Here is a 21313-nt window from a genome sequence, read left to right as displayed (position 1 = left end):
CCATCTGCAGCCCCAGGTCCTCACCCGGTTCCAGAGTACAGAGCAGCCGGGGCGCGGTTCGGGAAATGCAGCTACGTTTCTTGAGCACATTGCTTAGGATGGTGCCCACGCCGCCACCGCCGCCGCCGCCGCCACCACCACCGCTCTGCCGCTTCAGACATCTCCCTCCACGCCTCAGGGAGCCGGTAAGCTTGTCCTGCCGCATCCGGGAGTGCCCCGGGCTCCCGTGCAGGCACCGTCTGCCTGAGTCACCCCCTGCCCCGCCGACGTAGCAGCTTCGCTCCGGTGGCTCTGCGAGTCGGCTCAGGCAAGGGTCTCTCGAGGGCAGCAAGACTGTGGCCGGAGCTTGGGGGTCGAGGAGACCGGCGGACACCGCGGGAGCCGCGGAACGTAAGGCAGCCGGTGGGCATCTGCAGTGCGGAGCCTGCACAGCTGAGGCTGAAGAGGGCTTGGGGCGGGGAGGAGGGCGGGAGAGAGCTAACGCAAGGGAGAGGAAGGCGGTGCTCCCGCCTCCAATCCCGGCATTACCATGAGCAGGCGGGGCAGCTCCAGCTCCCGCGTGCCCAGGCGCTCCCGGCACCTGCACCCGGGAGCAGCAGAGCTGCAGAGCCCGGAAACCCCGGAGTGGGTGGGTGATCAACTAGGGACAAGAAGCAGCGACAGAGATTTGCGTGCTTCTCGCAAGATCTGGAGACGCTGAGGGGGCACCGAAGGGAGTAAGTCTCAGGTGCAGAACACCAGAGAGATGCAAATGCCCACTTCATCTGAGCAGAGTCAGAAGGGTCAGTCAGCCGACCACAGGACCGATCTGGCAACACAGCAGAGAAGCTGGCAGATGGTGAAGAACTAGCTTCATCCTAAATTATGTTAAACTCTTTCCTGGCAGCTTAGAGAAACATGGCGAACACGTAAAAAAATAATAATAATGGTTTTTCTCTTGGAATAATGGCTTCAAGAAAAAAATAAAAAAGAATATTCCCATTTAAAAGAAGTTTGTTTGTTTTTTAATTTAAAAACGTGCTTCCTCGCCTCTCCAGCCAAATCCCTGATTCAGTAGTTCAGAGCTACTAGCTGGCATTACTGAAGGGAGGGGGGAGGGGCGGAAAGGAAGGGTGATTCTTAAACTACCACTTTCACCAATGTAATATTAATCATAAAAATGAATGAGGAAAAAGGAAAGGATATGGGGGGTAAGGGCAGATACAAAGATAACTATGTTTGCTAACATTTAGAAAAGGAATACTGGGTGGATAAACCAAAAACTAAAGAATATTTATGTGGAAGAGACAGGAATGGAAAAGAGACTTCTCTGGATGTACCTTACATAGTTTTGACTCTAGAATAACATGTTATATTAATAATATTAAAAAATTAAATAAAAAGAACACCCTAAAAATGAAAGTGAATAGAAATAAATGAACCTAACAGAATATCTCTGATGGCAAAAGAACACAGAAAATAAATAAGTTGCTTTAGAATACAATATTATGACTGTACACAAATGGTAGAATATATTCCAAAGGCAAATAGAGCTGAAACAAAATCTTACATTTCATTCAGTAGTATGATTCTCATTACTAATATTGGCATTATTTTTTAAATACTTATGTGCACTATAGAATAGATAAAGCAAATAATTGTGTTAATGTCCAAAGGAACCAAGATGTTTTCAGTGTAACAGAAAATGCATGTGTATAATCAAAGAAATTCTTTTTCTTAAATCCTTCAATAGTATATTTAAGTTGGAAATACTAGTATGAACTCATCTTTTTTCCTTTCAAAAATACACATATACCCATGGAGTAGGTTTAGAGGTAAGGACAACCCAGCAGCAATGAACACCCCCAGCAACTAGGTTGTGGTCTCTAAAAACCATTCCCCACCAAAAGGAGCCAAGGCTCCTTTGATGTGTGACTGATTACAGATCTGAGCCAGAAAAAGTACAAGATGAACCTGAAACATCGACATGAGCTCAGAAAGGAAAGGAGTGCTCCAAAGCCAATGGGGTCATCTTAAAAGGACACAAGAGCCACGTGAATAGCCCCTATTGGCCAAAGGTGGAACAATTTGGACATCAAAAACAATGGCTGTTATCGATTGAAAAGTATTGAATATTTTTTTAAATGCATTCCTAATGACATTCTAAAAGAGCTAAAATAGAAGTCATTCTTATGACTCTGGCACACTTATTTTGTAATCAGGACATTCTGGGCTTCATGAAGTGCCCCCAGAATTTGAGGACAAGGTCAGAAACGATACAACTCTAAGCATGAAATATACATTTCATATATAAGAATCTGTTAAAATAAGATTAGACATCTGCAAAAGTAAACCAAGCTGATATGCCTGCCTGACTGAGGCAAAGATGCTTTGAAAAAGGCAGTACTTTGCCTCATCACTTTAGAAGATGAAGTCACTGTTTGACCTGGTCAGGATGAACTGTTTGGCTTAGGTTTTACACCAAGCTCGCATACAGAAATCTATCCTTCATCAGCCTGAGGCTTTTATAGTTTCAGTACATGTTTGTTTTCCTTTAGTTTTCTCTTAATTTTAATAAGATGTCCGTCCATTCACTGTTCCAGCCCATCTCAGCTGTGCTGAGAACAATAATAGAGGTCTGATGTTTGACTTTGGCCATTTTTTTAGAGGGCACAACAGGCCCTTGGGGGTGAAGAGGATGATGAACACCCAGAATCAAAGGGAAAGAACTGGAAGGGGAGGGGAAATTCAAAAGAACAAGCTGGTAACTGCATGTAGAGTCTCGTTCGGAGTTCTCATCTGCTCAAACCTTAGAGGGTTTTGTGTTCTATTTTAACAAGAGAAGCTATTCATGCTCAGTTGCCAGCACTAGGCCAGCAGGAAAGACAGACTCACCAGCCAAGAGGAGGAGAAATGCTCTCTGTTCTATAACACTGCCTCTGGAGTGCAGGGAAGGACATCCAGCTCCTAAGGCTGGCTGACATATGACACTCAGACCATCTGGCTCCCTTTGGCTCTGACTCCATGATCACCATGCAGACTTTTGATTGTCATTTTGCTTCCAGTAAAGACTCTGCCACAAAGGAGAAAACGTACTGAACAGTTAACTGCAGTCCATACCCCTGAGTTTGCTCAACTCTGTGAGCTGAAGAAATCAAATTCGTGGACTGCCAAAGCTGAAGTCTTAGACCTTAGACTGCCATCCCTGTTAGACGTGTCACAGCTGACAATAAGCCCTCTCTCTGAAATTTGTCTTCAGTAATAATACGTTTTTTACTAGTAGTGACAGGACTTGTTTACTTTCAAGATGAAAATTCTATTTCACCTCTTGAACTTATTACAGAGGAAAATTGTTTTAAAAAACAAACTTCTTTGAAAACTACTCATTCTAAACTATGTGGAAGTTGAAACGAGAACAAGAAAAAATTTTTTAAGAATTCCTACTCTTATAGCAAGTAGCAAGGGAAATAAATATTACTTTGTTTACATTGGAGAGGAAAACCAAGACTACCAACCTTTATAGCAAACAGATAATTAAACAAGCACTAAAATACAATGCTCTAAAAGCAACCGTGGCACAAGCCTACTATTATATTTATTGTATGACTCATAGTTTCTTATTCACGTCTGGAATATTGTTTTCAAAAAGCAAAAGATGTCATCTGAAGCCAGCTCACAGAAGACACAATGACAGCATGGACTTTGCTAGAGGATCTCAGCCGGTGAAATTTCTGGCCTGGCCAACTTACCATCACTCTTCACTAATTGAGTGATCTTTTACTAATCAAATATCATCAGTGAGTTCACATGTAGGTAAATCATGCCTTGGCATGGTCCAGGACAATTATGTTTTAAGCTGAATTTTGGAAAAGGAAGGCTCAAAGAATACTTCACATTGGATAAGAATCTGTTACTTGGATTGATTGCTAAAGAAAATGAGTGCTTTGAGAAAATGCCCAGAATGTCTCAGAGTCCAATGCCTGTGGAACATCCCCAAGACGCAGGCTCCCAGGTGGGAATAAGGAAGTAGGGATCTTCAGGCCTACGTGCGGAAGGAAGGCATCCTTGAGAACAAACTATTAATTTAATGGGAGAAGGGGAAAGAAGCTAGAAAAAAAAGAAAGCCCCACACAAGAAATAAAAGCTATGTCCCAAGGGCTTCCAGAAGGGAATCAGGTCTGGGAATTCTGCGATTTCCTAATGCTGCTATTTTGTTTTGTTTAACTGTAAAATCTTAAAATAAAAAGGGCCTACGTGCTTATCTTCAGGGGCTAAACAGAACTAGTGGTGACAGTTACCAAGAGAAAAAGGCCCGGAAGCCTGCTGTGAGAAGAGAAAAAGAACAGGGAGCTAGCCTGCTCCTAGGAAATGGGCCTGGAACTCATTCTTACAGCTGCAGCTCTCCAGCAGTTGTTCACCAGCATTTCAGTGTCTAAGCGTCAGAAGAGATCATACTGATATCAGATGTAGTGCTGTCTCCCATTGGGCAGGAGAGGGGTATATCTTTGCTCTCGTGCTAATAGAAAGGGTTGGGGTCTAGTGGCATTAAAGCCACTATTGTCCTCTCTGCTCTCCCCACTATTTTTGAAGATCTATGAGCAACTCCTGAATAGTAAAAGTAGTGTCTCCTAAAGAGACAGGAACTGTGGCCAGCACTCCCCTCAGACCTTAAAGTAGGGCCTTAATAAGTAGTTCCTTCAACTCGTTTATCGAGGATGGAGCCCACACACTATGAGCTCATAGTGACAAGCATCATAACCATTTTCCCCTCATGAAAGAGACACAGAGTCAGGGCAGCAGAAAGAAATTGAGGGGGAAGAAAAAAAAACTTACAATTATCTGACACATCACATTATGCACCTGGGACATTTTTTTGTATGATTTTTCTCCTTAGTCATAAAAATCTATTTCTCTATTCAAATACAGGCATCCTTGAAGATAATCAGGTGTGGCTTTTGCATTTTGTTTATTTCAGAGAAAAGAGTCTGTCAAGTATGGAACAAATAGGCTTTGAAATTCCAACACCAAATCCCACTCAGCACCATCTTCTACCTCCTAATGGTCCCTGTTTATTCTTTCTCAGAACCATCCCCCTTAATCAGATATTTTCAAAAACAAAACCACCCTTAATATTCTCCCAACACACTCAAATATTTCAGATGAAGTATTTTAAGAATAATCAGTCTTATTTACAGACCAGAAATTTTTAAGTTAAAAAACTTATCTAATATAATAATTTAATTCACAGCTGGAATAAAAGTCTCATTTCAGAGTACCATACTTGAAATGTATATATAACCCCATAGCCAGATCCATGAAACATGAAATTCATAGCTAACCCAAGATTTTAAAAACCATATGTCTTCCTGGCCTGTAATCTTCTGTGAAGTATTTTCTTACCTCAAACTAATTGAAATCCATTCAATACCACTTGAGGTAGGTTTATGCAGACCATATAAAGACATTTCATATTTCTTTTATTCATTCATTCATTCATTCATTCATGAAATAAACATTTATTTATCAACTGCTTTGGGAAAGGTATTGTGTTATATAGGGCCTAACGGCAATAAAAGTGTGAATTCAATACATTCTCTACCCTCAAGAAGATTACAGTTTAATGAGGGAGAGACAGATGGGTAGTAATAGGAGAGTGTGAAAGGTTCATTTACATACTATGTGAGTACTTGGAGGAATACCATTATCTCTACCTCCCCTTAAGTATTGTAGTATATTCTAATGTTTTCCCAGAGCTTTGTTTCATTGAACTATTAAATTTCACCTGAAAACAGGTGAAATCTTATAATTGTGGTATTCACAATTATACTTTACTTTCACATCAGGAGTATAACTGGAAGACTCATCACTTCGGAAGATGAAATCATTGTTTAACCTGGTCATGATTAACTGTTTAGCTTAGATTTCCCAACCTTTTACACCAAGCCATTCTAAGATTCTTTTGACCCAGTCAAGGAATATGAAAGAAGAGGTTTCTCATACCTATTGATGCAAATTATTTTGGCTTACAAATGTATGTTCCTAGAGAGAAGAGTGATATCTTTGAAAAGAATATGCTTAATTTTGATGGCGAGAAGAGAAAAGTATTGGGAAGAGGAGAGAGATTACAATCAACATTAATGTTGGCTTGGGGTGGCCTGGGAGCCTTAGATCTCCTAGCTGGGTTCATTCAGAAGAGACTGATGGGAAAGTGTGTGAAAGCTCACAGTCATTGCCCCTAGTAAGGCCCTCCAGGAGGCAATGTGGTATGTCAAAAGTGCTGGCTATGGAGGCACCAGAATTCTAACGCCCATATTTACTAACTGTATGTCCTTGGGCAAGTTACTTAATTTCTGGATTCAGATTCATCATCTTTAGAATTAACAATACTTTTTTGAGTTATGAGAAATAAATGGCATAATGAGAGCCAAGACTCTGACACAGTAGTGGTACAAAGCAGGCACTCGATATATTTACATTTGGGTGTCCTCCTTTTCTTAGTGTTCGTTACTATACAAAATAAAGGTTAAGATGGCCCTGTTAGCAATCCACCCAGAAGTCTGCCCAGCAGAGGACCCAGAACTGGACCCACAGAGAAAGTCCGACTGGCCAGAACACCTGCCTGAGGTCTCACCAGACACTCCTCTTTTACTTTCTTACCTTGGTACCCTCAGTCACTGGGAAGAATATTGAGATTAGCTTCATGTTTACTCCAGAGGGCTAAATCAGCTGCTAAATAGGAGTCTTGGAAGACAGCAGCAAAATTCAAGAATGCACTAACTGTAATAAAACATATAACCTTAGGTGATCTTAAATATCCTGTCCTTTGGCCTTCTCAGGTGAAGGCTGCAAGCCCAACGATCAGGAGTGCTGTGAAAGAACATTTAAAATGAGGTGAGGTTCAACTATCAATACCAGTAAAATAGCTTCCAACACTATGATTCTGAGATCAATTTAACTGATAGTCAGAGCTTATCACTCTATAAGAATTCCTCAGTCCAATATAAATGTTGGCCAACTATAATGCTTGGAGAATACAGTTTGGGTCGTTATATTTTCAGATAAAATGAAGTTTAAGTAAAGAAGATCCTTTTGGTTTCAGTCCTAACTAAGAATTTTTTAATGGATTATTATATTTTCTTGATTCTAAAAGAGTATTCTGGACTGATGAAACTTTTATGTATTTACTAAGAATTTACATTATCTTTAGATCATTATTCTCATTGTAAAAGACTCCAAGACAGATATTAGAAAGGAATTTCAAATCATGTTAGGAACTTTATTAAAAGGAAAATGCATGTCTCCTGAATTATATGGACGACATACTTGGGGTAAGAGGAATTTTATGATGTCAGTCAATATAGTCCTCAGCGTTTTTAAAGGTAGCGTATCTGGTCATTTACATTTATTTTTATTTTTACCTACATAAAAATTCAGGAGTCCACCAGTGTAGCCTTGGAAATGGTCACATATGTGTTCTAGTTTTTGAAAGTCAATCAAAAGTTTTGGTAATAGAGAAAAACTCCTAAGGAAGCAGACAGCTCTTAATAAATACACTTTCTATGTGTTCCTTCTAGAAGCAATGTAAGTGTGGCCTGTTACATACTTAATATAGAAGTGCTGACACCTTTAATTATCACTATCTTTAGTCCCAGCTTACCACAAAGTGTCACTGGCAGTACGTCAGTCTGGCCTAATGCCAGTATCAATCAGATATACCAGCTCCTGAGGAAGGAATAGATTATGTCTAAAAAAAGTTACCTCTGGTTTCTCTAAATTTTAAACCTTTCTAATACTTGAAAATTAAGTCCTACAGCATACCTTAGGAAAATTCAAAATAATTTTCTAGCCTAGGGCCTGATATACAGTAGGCACTCAGTAAATTTTTTTTAAGTGTATCTATGACACACAAAGAATATCATATTGGGATCTCGCTGACTGGGTATTTTTAAATGGTACCTGCCTTAACACCTGCATTCCATATGCCACGCTTCTACTCCCACACCTGATTCATCCATGTCCTTGAATTATTTATAGGCAGACCTATTCTTCTCAATAAATCATAAACTCCTCTGAGCACAGGGACTAAGTCTTATTCATTGCTGTATCTCTCCCCTTCCCTGCCTGCAGCTAACATAGGGCTCCATACACATTGGACACTCAACACATAAATGTTAAAAATAAATAACATCATTAACTTATCCTGTCAAGAAGAGTGCCATACCTTCCTACTCATTAAAAAAGGGCTTTTTATTCAACTGCAAGAGAAATGAACAGATGTGTTTATGAACAGTTATGTTGACTGACATTTGTGCGATGTACAAAAAAACCCACAAACACTATTCTTAGTTTCCCTGGCAGGTTTCCAAAATACACAATGCTCAAGTATCACATATTTGCTCTACTTATTTGGTAAAAGATGCTTTTAAAATTCTAGATGTAATGGCAGTCAGCATAGTAGAGTAGCCAAAAAGCAGAAACTCTAAAAACAACTGCCTGGATTTGAAACCTGGCTCCACCACTCAGTAGCTATGTAAACTTGGGTAAGTTAATTGTCTCAGTTTCCTCATCCATAAATGGGACAAAAGACCTACTTCAGAGGGGTTATTCTAAGGATCAAATGATACCACACTGTCTGGCCCAGTGCACTTTACATAGGCATACCCCGTTTTATTGCATTTCACTTTATTGTGCTTCACAGATGTTGCATTTTCTACAAATCGAGGGCAAGAACCTCCACCAGCAAAAAGATTACGACTAACTTTATTGCACTACTCACTTTGCTGCAGTAGTCTGGAACCCAATCTGCAACATCTCGAGGTATGCCTGTATAAGTATTACCCATTATATCAACATATAGTGTTAAAGGCATTTGGACTATTTTTTAAAGGAAAGACTTTTGAAATACTGTCATGGATTACAAATGATGCCACCCAGTCACTCTATCTTTTTTGCTCTTTAATTATGCTACCACCCATTTTAGCATAGAGATTTTAGTGCAAAACCTGTCTAGGAAGCCCATAAAGAGGAACATCCATTTAAATTGACAAATTGCTCATATTTTTCATCATCTTGATTTTTGTTTTAACATGTTACTTGGAAAGAATTTGCTTCAATGCAGATAAGCTAGTCCTTCCCTGCTCTTCATAAATTAATAAAGCATTAATTACCTGACAGCCACTTGCTTTGCGAGATCACCACAAGCATAAAATCAACCTTTCACAGCAGAGTTTAAGCAAGCAATTTTCTTCTCAGTCTTTCTGTTTCTCCATTACAGCTTTTTAAATAATGCATGTAATTTTCTAAAATTTGGTTCAATCATTTTATTTTAGAGTTTCCCAAATGCGGCCCATCACTTATTATCCTGCAATATATTTTCATTATCTGCAATATAAATAAGTCTTATGGTGCATTCCACACCCCTACATGTACTAACACTAATTCCTCGAGTTGGAGGTTACAAATACTTCCTAGAAGGAAAAAAAGCTTGTCGAAAAGAAATCATTTTTATGTTTGTCAATTTGCCAAGACTGTATTTTCTAATGGAGATGCACAACAAAAGAAAAATAGGAAGAGAACAATAACTAGTTACAACAATGACCATGTACCAATTGTCTATTGTGGATCAGGCATTATGTTGGATGCTTTAATTATCTTATCTCTTTTTAACCCAACAGGTAAATATTATTTCCCAAGCAATAGTAAAAGGACAGCATAAAAGGAGAGTAAAAGGAGAGTGTACACATATATTGTTGGCGTGATTTTTAACTAGGCATAGGTAAAAAATGACTAAAAGAAAATACAGTCAAATATAAATAGTTAATTTTGGGTGGTGGGAATATGGGAATTTATTGTATTTTTCCTTGTACTTTTCTCATCTCTTTTTATTCCTAAGGGACAAAGGAAGGAAAGAACAAACAAATGAACAAACAAACCAAGAGATTGAGTAACTTTCCCAATTTCATATAACTAATCAGCAGTGGAATTGAGATTGGAACCCAGGTCTGTCTCACTCTAAAGCCACACTCTATCCACTAAGTTGATAATATATAACCAGGTATTTTTTATCTAAGCAGGATCAAAAACATTTTGGAAGTTCTAAAAGAAGACTTGTTCACAGCCCCGCTTAGGTTACCAAGTGAATGAAATGTTCATCACTTCCTCATACTCCTCTTATATTATCTACAAAAACAAACAAGATACTTGTAGAGATAACAAAGTAGCTTCAACAAAGTCAGCTTAGCATGGCCAATTAACAAAAATATTCCATGCCAGAGCAAATGCGTGAAGTTCTTAGGTAAGGACTACTGAAGACCAGCTGTATCACACTTGATGGGGCCCACAGGAGTTCATGATGGGGCTTGGTGGAAACCTCATGGTGGAAACCTCATTTCTACATCAACTAACTCTATCCGGAAAAAATCTGGGCCACCTTGAAGTTCCCCAAGAAATGGCAGATGTGATTTGTCTCTAAACATAATTCTCAAATGTAAAACGGGAAACAGAAAGCTGGTTAATTAGCTCAGAAAGCAACAAACTAAAGACCTCCTCCCTAGAGAAAAAATGTTAAATGATAGACTGGGGGGATAATGGGTCTTGAATAATTTTTGTGCCATTGTTATATTCCCTTCTGTAGGAAGCAGCTGTTGTAATCACTATCTCGGAGTTAGGGATAACATTTTAGATAATTCAGAGCAAATCGCCCAGACTTTTAAAAATGTTTTTGAAAACTCCTGCACAATATCACACACAGTAGAAAAATCTCATTAACCACTAACTAACATTGAAGTTTTGATACAGTGAGTCAATGCTTCAGATGCTCCCTTGCCATATGTCCAACACTTGCATTACAAATTTGTGCAAGCAATGTGCTAGACATCGGGAAAAGAGACTGGCAAGGCACAGTCTACTGTGAGGTTCAGACCAGAAAACGGAGTATGATATGTGACCAGGGTGACCCTGAAAAGAAAAAGCACCTAATTCAGACTATTTGATCAAAAGTACTTTCCAGAAGAGATGATGCCTCAGCTGGATCCTAAAAATAGAAGTTACCATCTAGAGAGAGTGGAAAAAAAAAGACCAGGCAGAGGAAACAGCATATGGCAAGAGAAGATGTGCTGAGTGCCACATGTAACTCTTCCTGGCTGGATCACAGACTGGGAAGAAACAACGTGAAGAAGAGAGGAAGGTGGGAGTCACACAGCATTTAAGCATCAGCAATGAAAATTATTTTTCTGAATGGTGATAAGCCAGTTAGGAAATGATGCTTTAGCTTTTGATTCATTTTTAATTTTGTAGAAAAAATATCATGAATGGTACATTAGGATAAGCACAGAAGGAGTCAACAGGAAATGCAGCACCAACTACCCATGTGGCCATAAGCGTGCGCGCGCGCGTGTGTGTGTGTGTGTGTGTGTGTGTGTGTGTGTGGTAAAATATACATAACATAAAAATTACCATATAAACCATTTTTATTTACACAGTTCAGTAGTATTGAGTACATTCAAACTGTCGTGCAACCATCTCTAGACTTTCCATCTTCCCAAACTAAAACTCTGTACCCATTAAACAATAACTCCCTATTCCTCCCTCCAGTCCCTGTCAACCACCATTCCACATTCTGTCTCTATGAATTTGACTATTCTGGGCACCTCACATAAGTGAAATTATACAGTATTTATGTTTTTATGACAGGATTATTTCACTTAGCATGATGTCCTCAAGGTTCATCCATGTTGTAGCATGTGTCAGAAATCCCTTCCTTTTTAAGGCTGAACAATATTCCACTGTATGTATACACACCATTTTGATTATCCATTCCTCCATAGATGAACACTTGGGTTGCTTCTACCCTTTAGCTATTGTGAATAATGCTGCTATGAACATGTGTGTACAGACACCTCTTCAAAACCCTGCTTTCAATTCTTTTGGGTATATACCCAAAAATAGAATTGCTAGATCATATGGTAATTCTATTCTTACTTTTCTGAGGAACTATAATACCACTTTCCATAGCAGCAGCACCATATTACTTTCCCACCAACGGTGTGCAAGGGCTTCAATTTTTTTCCACATTCAGGTCAATACTTGTTATTTTTGTTTTTTTGATAGCAGCCATCCTAATGGGTGTAAAGTAATTGTAAACATCTTATTTAACTCTTTTGAGCCTTCAATTTCCTCATCTGTAAAACCAATGTGTTGGACCAGATGAGATCCCCAAGGATCTCAAATTGCATTAGTCTATGAATCGAGAGAAGTAGGTCAATTTACTGGGAAAACTCAGTCAGATCATTTAATCACTCTTAGGCTTACATTCTCTATATTCACAGCACCGACACATAATCTGGTTATGGTTTCAAATAAAACACATACTGAAATTCAAGTGCAAGGAGCATTAACCTAATGGGAAAGTTTAAGAGAACCTGGCCCCAGCCATCCATGGAGAGGACATGATACCACTGGATACTGAAGTTGACTGGTCCACAGAGGTAGAACAAATTTTACATTCCAAACCACCCCCTATAGGTGGGGTTGACCGTTAGCAATGGCTGCAATAGAGACATCTAATCATTGTTCAATTTTCACTCATATAAAGGGATAAAACTGCAACTAAATTTAAAAGTGGTTAGGCTGAGATGACAGAGAGAAGTGGTCATTCGAGATGAATCCTCCCCACTCACACAGTGACTAAAAGTTTGGAAAAGGAAACATATTTTCTCAATGAGACACCCTGAAGAAGTGTCACCAGTAAGTCCCCTGGAAGAATACTGTGTTTACAAACAGGTAAACAAAGGCAAGCAGGATGATTTGCAGAAAAAACCAGTAATAACAAAAACAGAATCCAAGACTCCTAAACTCACAGTTTGAAAATTTAGCTCCTCTTCTAAAAGGAAGGATTGTTATTATTACATCTTTCCAAGAACAACAACAGAAAAAACTATTAATATGGATGTGTAAACACTGTTTAGCTCCATAAAAGTCCATGTTTCTTGTAGAAGTGCTGGAGCGTTGTGGACCTTGATGTGGGAATCAAACATGAGAAGCCCCTTTAATATTCTACCAAGAATTATCTGTAACTATGTGTGGTGATGGATGATAACTAGATTTACTGTGGTGATTATTTTGCAATATATACAAATGTCACATGAAACTAATGTCATGTATTAATTATATCTCAAAAAAATCATTATCTAACCCCTGAAGACAACAAACGTCCTCAGTTACAAGGGTTGAGTCACTTATACCTTTTGTGGGTGATCACAAGAGAATTAGGGCAAAAAAAGCTCAAAGAGGGCTGCCAATGTGGGCTAAAAAAAACCTGCTCTAAAAGAGTCAAGATGATAGAGAAAATAAGCAAATCAGCTTGTGGCCCTTTTCCACTAGTTTTTAAACATGTTACAAAACCAATTCTAGAAACTGTGATCTGACAAATCAGAAAACTGTCGGATATGAGAGAGACAGGCAGGAAGCTGGGAGTGCAGGTCCCAAATCAAAGAAAGGAACAAGCCTGACCTCTGCTGGCCATCCTGAGTAGTGGCAGCAAAATGTGCGAAGGAGACCCTTTCTGTCTCCCTGCGACTGAACTTGAGGACCCAGACTCACAGAAAACCAAACGCCAGCCAGCCACGGTAACTTTCACACGTGTCAGAACCTTTATGAGAGAGCGCGCGCAGGCCCAATGACAAACTTTGATCTTGCCTTAGTGGCAGTGTCCTGGAACATTCCTTTTTGCAAACGGTGTTGAAAAGGCAATACTAAACAGACCCCAAAAAGAGCTGACTAAAAGGCCAGGAATGGGCTATGATGTGCATTCATTAGAAACAGCTCATTTCCAACATAAGATATCAAAATCTATTTTTATACAGAGTTCATTACAAACACTTACTTGCTCATGCCCTCACTAGAACAAAAATGATGTTACATTATTGTTCAATGGCATGTAATCCATTGAAAGTAAAAACCATGATAAAAATTCCAAAAAAGCAGGTAAGAAAAAGTCTCTTTCAGTTTGGGGAGGAAGATAGGGTCAGATGCATATTTAGAACTGGGTAGGTAAAATTTTACAATGTTGTTAAGGAGACAGTCTATAAAGACAAGTCAGCTGAATTATTTGTCTTTGCTATTCTACTGTACTCTGATACATAAATTTTCAAAGTTTTTCAGACTTTCTTTCTAACTAGAATGATATAACCCATTTTCCTGTACTTGTTCCATCCTCATGCAGAAGTAAATTTATATTAAATTTATCCGTTAACAAATGTGCACTTGCCAAATAGCCAAATTCTCACATGACTTTCAACCTAGCTAAGAAGGCAGTTCACACATGCTCATGTCCTGTATTCAATGGTTTATACTACATTAATTCTGAGGTTACCTCTAGCTCCAAAATTCTAAGGTACTATAATTTCACAAAACTCCTGCACATTTACTAACTAAAAAGTTCCAATTTTAGCAGTTCTGATGCTTCTCCTTCCTAATCAGTCCCTTTTTCCATTTATCAAAGTGATGATTCCAAATATGTAGTTATTTATTTACAAGCTCAGAGCCTACTCCAGCCTGTTTTACTTTCATTACCAAGCAACCTACCTCACACGTGCACACTTACGTGCACACACACAGTAACGTTGATCCAACCTCAATTTATCCACCTCCCCCACCCCAGATATCTGTCCATCCATCTAACATTCAATGAGCCCCACTGTAATGCCAAGCATTGTAATAAATACTGAGAATAAAGAGATGGATGATTCAGCCCTTCCCCCAGAAGATCTATACTTAACGGTATAAAGAGATGAATTATCACAATAAAAAAGAATCAAATATAATATTATTGGTGTTCTTATAGAAGTCCGGATAGGTAATGGTAGAGTTCAGAGGAATAAAATGTTCATCAATTCTAACTATGGCGGGGACGGCAGCAGAGCGGGTGGCAGAAAAGGCCCAATACAAGGAAGGCAGAATAAGCCTACTGCATCTCACCTCATCTCCAAAACACTGTGGAAAGATTATCACTCCCTTGCTGTATAAACCAAGGGTGATGTGACTTCTGTCTCCACCACTCAACTGAACAGAAATTCCTCTCGCACCATTTTTAAAAAGGAAAAATCCAATGCCCTTTTCAATCCTTTACCTATTTGACTTCTAAATAGTAATAGCATATGCACACATATATGCTTTATATAGTTCTTGAGAATTGTTTTCTAGGAGCAAAAACTGCATCTCTTTGAAACTCTGCCTCTGTCCTCCAGTAACTTCTCCAACACTGCTCTCCTGCGTCCCAGGATTCTGTCCTCTTCCAACAATTCCACATTTTCCCCTAGCAGGCTTGTGTGGGACCCTTGAGGGAAGAGCTCAGCTGTAAGCACCTTACCCAAGCCCTCAACTCTCCTCAGATTCCTCTCCTTCCCATACCTGCCTCCCAGTCCTCCAGTCTCCCTCCTAAGTATCTCATCGCCACCTCTCCGTTCCCAGAGCTCCTGCCTCAGGGCCCATCAACTCTACCGGTTTATTGTATCAGCCTCCTCACGACCACTTACCCTCTCCAGCCTGTCCTCCTCGCTGCTGCCAAAATAACCTTTGAAATATGCAAGTCCAATCGGGCCACTCTTGTGCTCAGATGATGCTACAGGATACAATGTAAACTCCAGCTACTCCTCTAGCCTCCGATTTTATATCAAGTAATACTAGATCACTACAAGTATCTCAAAAACAATGCTCTCACAGCCTCTGCACCATTATCTCTGCTTGGAATGTCTCCCCACCCCTTCTACCCTTGTCCACATGGCATATTTCAATCATTATTCTACTCCTGCTTCTTTGAAATGCTTCCTGGTGCTTCAGGGATTTTGGTGATTCTCACCTTTGCTCTTATTGCTCTTTGTACACACAGGCAGTTACCTACTTTCATATACAATGTATGTCCGGAAAACATGTTTATATATCATCTTCTCAACTGAAACACACAAAGGAGGAGCAATCTCCTTGCATATCACTGAAGAAGTCAGCCATCTTTTCCCAAAGAGTTAATAAATGGAAAAATCCCTAATTACGATTATTCAATGTCTCCTCCTCAAATAATCCCAGCAATCTTCAGAATTGCCTTAAAAAGGCAAGTATGCCAATGCTGGTGGCAAGGGCAGCTTCTACATCTCCCCGCAACAGGAATAATGGCAATAACAGTAAATAATAGAGCCAGACACTGTTCTAAACATTTTATACTTTAACTCACTTAATTCCCAAATGACCCAATCAAGTGAGTATTATCATCATCCTCTTTTTACTGACGAGGAAACCGAAGCATAGGGGTGTTAAGGAACTTGCATGAGATCGCACATCTAGAAAGTGGCAGAACCAGGATTCCAGCCCTGACAATACAGAGAACACAAATTTAACACTGTTCTTAGGAAAGCTTAAAAAAGAAAGAGAACTCCCCCTACTGGCTGTAGATAGTTTTCTTTTTTCATAACTGCAAAGGCACCTATCCTGGGAAATCTTGACTGAGTCACCAACCTGCTGAGTGAGTTTCAGTCCCACTCTTAACTCTTCCACACTTCACTTTGCTCAGCAATAAGGTCGGGAGTAAACAGAAATCAGGTTTAAGTTCTCTTTTATCTCTAAATTATTATGACTCTGAGATTCAGATTTTTTCCCCCTAAAAACCAGTTCTCTTTGTAAGGAAGGAACAAGAAATATTTCTTTTCAAAGCCACAAGACTGTCTCAGAAGTTGGAGGTTCAAAAGCTGTTACTGTACTTTCAGATATTATACAAATTTGTAGTATGTACAAAAATAATTATGGCAAAATGAAAAAATAACTCTCAGCTGCAAGACACCAAGGAGTTTAAAGAAAATGAAATGAAACTCACTAAACTATATTGTAAGCAATTATAATCCAGTTTCTTTCATCTACTCATATTCTCACTAAGTTCTTTCAGGGCACACTAAGCTGCTAATTATATACCAAAAATATACCTAATCTGTTATTAATATTAACAAATTTGTGCCAAAATTCATAGTTCTGCAACCAAAAGTCCAAATTTAAGGCAATCTACCTAAATTTAAACGCTAACTTCTTTATATGTCAAATCTATCTCAATAGCTGGGAAAAAGATGCTACTTCTTTCCATCTATCGAAAAGAAATACACACATCTGGGTTAAGAAGACTGAAAAAAATTGCACCTAATTTTGGTCCCCACCAAAACCAAACTAAAAATATAGTAAAGAAATTTTTGTTTATCATAACCTACAAAGACCAGGGGGGAAAAAAGCAGGGACAAGAGCAATAGAATTTTGAAGCTGAGAAAGCTTACGGACAAGAAGAAATTGACTTAGCAGATCCTAGAAACCCAAATCCCAAATTGGCATTGGAAAGCTAAAACTCAAGCTCAGTTACACCATATAGTCCACAAAAGACTCAGACAGGCAGCCAGCTCATGAGGCTCAATAAGGAGAACTGGGAGAAAGCTGCTGAGAAGCAATTGGATCCCTAGATCTTTCTCTCTACTTCCTGAGGCTGGACAATTAATTACTCCTTTCCCATCCCTGTGAAGGTTTGAAGGTTTCATTTCTGAAGAGGGTTAAAAGAGTTGCTGGACAACCAGCTGAGGGTGAGTGCCTTACCTAAAGCAGAGAGATTCGGTGACCATATGTATACTGAATTCAGAGACTCTTAGGTCTTATCCCTCTAGACCTTTACCCCTCCAGACTGTCACCGTCCAAGCAGGAGGTCAGAAAACCCTTCCCTGAGGAATCTTACCCACCCCAGAAGAAAGACCTGAAGATACAGACCTGTGGACTCTATAACAAGGGGCCCATCCAAATAACCCTTCAGCGAAGCTTCAAGTCAATAAGCCCTACCAGGAAGCTCAGAATTGAAGTCATTATTTTAGACTCTCACACTTAATTATGAGCAGACATCCAAGGATTACCAGCTATCTGAGGAAAGACTCTAAATATAATAGCAGTTTTTAAAGTTTCTTTCCTTCCCGTATAATCTATTTATTCAAAACTGTTGTTTCCTCTTTGTTTTAGTCTAGATCATTAATATCCTAAGAGCAATAAGAAAATATATTGCATCTATGAAACAAGAACAGGATACTATTGTATAAAAGAAACATCCAAATAACATCCCAAAAAAAGAGGTCTCAATAACAAAATTTGAAAATAAAGTTGAGATAATCTCTGAGAAAGCAAAAAAAAAAAAAAAAAAAAAAAAGAAATGGAAAATAAGAAAGAGAAGACTATTACAGAACTAGTCCAGAAGTTCTGAAAGCAAAAAAAAAAAAAAAAAGAAAAAAGAAATGGAAAATAAGAAAGAGAAGACTATTACAGAACTAGTCCAGAAGTTCTGACAGCCAAACAACAGAATTCTAGAAAGAGGAAAGAGTAAAAAAAGGGTAGGGGAGAAAAGCATCAAAGAATTAATTCATATAAATTTTGCAAAACTGAAGGATGTAAGTTTCCTGATTAAATGAGCCTGTTGAGGCCCAGTTCAGTGGGTAAAAATAGACCCACACCAAGCAAAATTATTGTTCTTGGTGTACAAAAATTTGCAGAGAGATTCCATAATCATTTAAAAAGGAAAAACAGTCCAGCACAAAGGACGAAGAATCAGAAAAGCTTCTGACTTCTCAAGAGTAAGAATGGAAGCAACAAGTCAATAAAACAATTATAGACTTGTCAATTAAAGTGAGGATATAAGATATTTTCACTTCTGCACAAGTTCCAAAAATTTACTTCACAGGCACCCTTTTCTCAATGAGATATGGGCAACAATATAAAAAGAATAATTAAGAAAAAAAGAAAACATGGGACAACGGGAAACAAAAGATTCAACACAGGAGAGAGACCAAGAGAGCCTCTAGGACGAGAAAGAAGGGAGATCCCAAGATGGCAGCTGTGTACCAGATAGAGCACAACCAGTCCAAACTGGAGCACTGTGGCTCAAGCGACACTTGTATTCATGGCAGTCAATGCAAGATGCTTCCTGCTATTGGACTCTCATTCTAACATGAAGACCGAGTTCCCATGAGAGCTGGTCCCGATTCTCATTTGTACTTGCTTATCTCACAATGTGCTAATGAAGGGCATGCTCTCCGGTCCCCTCCAGGCCCACAAAAGTGTTCTGCTTTGACCTACTTCTGAGAGCAAGAGCAAGGCCATGGTGAGCTATGAATCAAAATTAAAGGCAGGCCACTCCCCCAACCTAGCTAATCATTTGGCAACTAGCCCAAACCACAGCCCTGGCAGATGCCACGGGACTCATTTATAACCTTGCCCTTGGCTCCCCCAGAGGTATTCTCAGGGGAACCCAACCTCAGACTATGACCCAGAGACTGTTTATCTTTTCAGAGCTTTTATCCAACAGAGGCAGCATTACTCTTTCCCTACACAACTAGGCTTGGGCTGCTACTCAATTTTTCAAAACTATATATTGTTCAGGAATACATACATGAGATGAAAAACTATAAAGAAAAGCAAAGGAATGTAGGAGACAGAGAATTTCAACCAGGGAGGCTCACACAGGGGCTCTTAATGTGCCAGTAATATTACTCAGTCTTGATAGGCCGATATCCACAGACATAGAATTTTAATTATTTTTTAAAGCACACATACATGTATTAGAATACACTTCTTTATGATGACACATTCTATAATATATTTTAACTAGTAAGTGAATTCCTGTTTAAAATCAGTGAAGTTGTTTTAATATCTTGAAACACTAAAGGAACCCAAATATATTCTTTAAAATTTTATGCCTATAAACATGAAAAGTTATGTAAAACAGGAAACTTCTATATAATTTACCAAAGCTGTTACAAAAAGAGGAAAATACAAATAATCCCGTAATTACTTTTTAAAGTTGAATCTATAATTTAAAACTTTCCAAAAAGAAAGCATCAGACCTAAGTATTTTATCAGTAAATTCCACCAAAAATGAAAGAAATAATATTCCAGTCTTACACAAATGGAAAAAGAGGGTACACTCTGTAACTTCTTTTATGAGGCTCCCAAAACTTGACAAGAGCATTACAAGAAAAGAAATTTATAGGATAATTGCACTCATGAACACCGCCATAAAAATCATAAACAAAACATTAGCAAACTAAATCTAGATTATATAAATATATATTTAGGATTTTTCCAGGAAGGCAAAGTCGTTTTAACATTCAACAAAATATATAAAAATTCAACATATTATCTCAATACAGGTATAAAGTATATGATAAAATTCATCACCTTAGCAAAGAGGACAAGATAATTTCTTTAATTTGATAAAGAATTTCTACAGAAAATTTTCAGCAAGTATTATATTTAATGGTAAGACAATGAAAAGAAAACTTTCCCTCTTAGGTTGCATATGAAACAAAAATTTCCATCCCATTTTAACATTATACTGGAGTTGCTGGCCAATGCACAAGATGAGAAAACAAAATAAGAGAATGGTAAATCCATAAAACTGACAGTATTCACAGTTGATAAAGATTATATACTTTTAAAGTTACAAAATTTACAAAGAAATTATTAGAATCAAAAAAAGATAAAGTAAGATTATTGGATATAAGGTCAACATGCAGAAAGCAACTCTATTTCTATGTACTAAAAACAAATAGAAAGTTAAATTTTTAAAGATAACAATTTAAAATAGCATCAAGAAATCTCAACTACCTAAGAATAATCCTAGTAAAAGATATGCAAGACTTCTACATTGAAAACTGTAAAATATTATTCAAATAAATTTTAAAATACCATATTTATGAATTGGAAGATCCAACAATGTAAAGATGTCAATTCTCCTCCAACAAGCCAATAATAACCAAAATAATCTTGAAGAACAAGGTGTAAGAATCTACACTATCAGATAATAAGAGTTATTATAAAGTTCAATAGTTAAGACAGTGTTGTACTGGCTCAAGGATAGACAAAACAACAAAATAAAATAAGAGCCCAAAAAGAAACCCACACACATATGGACACCTGATTTTGTACAAAAATGGCACCACAGAGTGGCAATAAAAGAATGGTCTCTTTAGTAAACAGGGCTGGGTCAATTAGATATCCATATGGACAAAAATGAAATTTGATTCCTACCTCATATCACACAAACAAAACAAATCTATTCCTAGTGATCTAGATCTAGACATGAAAACAAAAGCTTCTAGAAAATAATACGAGAGAATAAAGATTATATACTTCATGAGTTTGATATAAAAAAATTCCTGGGTTAGCTCTTTCTTTCACCATACTTTGTTGAAACTGGGGGTTTTCTTGATATTTCTGAGCTATATGGTTCTTTCCAGGTTACTTGGCAGCAATTTCAGAGTTTTGAGCATCACAT

At 38.3% G+C, this 21313-nt stretch overlaps 1 protein-coding gene across 2 annotated transcripts in view; it reads right to left on the bottom strand.

The window, feature by feature from the left end:
* The window catches only part of TBC1D30 (TBC1 domain family member 30), a 65555-nt gene that overhangs the window by 35387 nt on the left and 8855 nt on the right, over window positions 1-21313 (bottom strand). The window contains exon 1 of one of the 2 annotated variants that reach the window (XM_011373692.2): window positions 25-450. The exons of the other annotated variant lie outside the window; for it this stretch is intronic. Coding sequence (XP_011371994.1) covers window positions 25-205 — 181 coding nt within the window. The 5' untranslated portion in view covers window positions 206-450. Of the gene's footprint in view, window positions 1-24; window positions 451-21313 lie in introns of those variants that run through there. 2 annotated transcript variants of the gene reach the window in all.

Source organism: Pteropus vampyrus, unplaced genomic scaffold (genome assembly GCF_000151845.1).
Source record: "Pteropus vampyrus isolate Shadow unplaced genomic scaffold, Pvam_2.0 Scaffold9, whole genome shotgun sequence".
Lineage (NCBI taxonomy): Eukaryota > Metazoa > Chordata > Mammalia > Chiroptera > Pteropodidae > Pteropus > Pteropus vampyrus.
The sequence above is the reverse complement of the archived record's forward strand: the minus strand, read 5'-3'. Positions and strand labels throughout refer to the sequence as shown.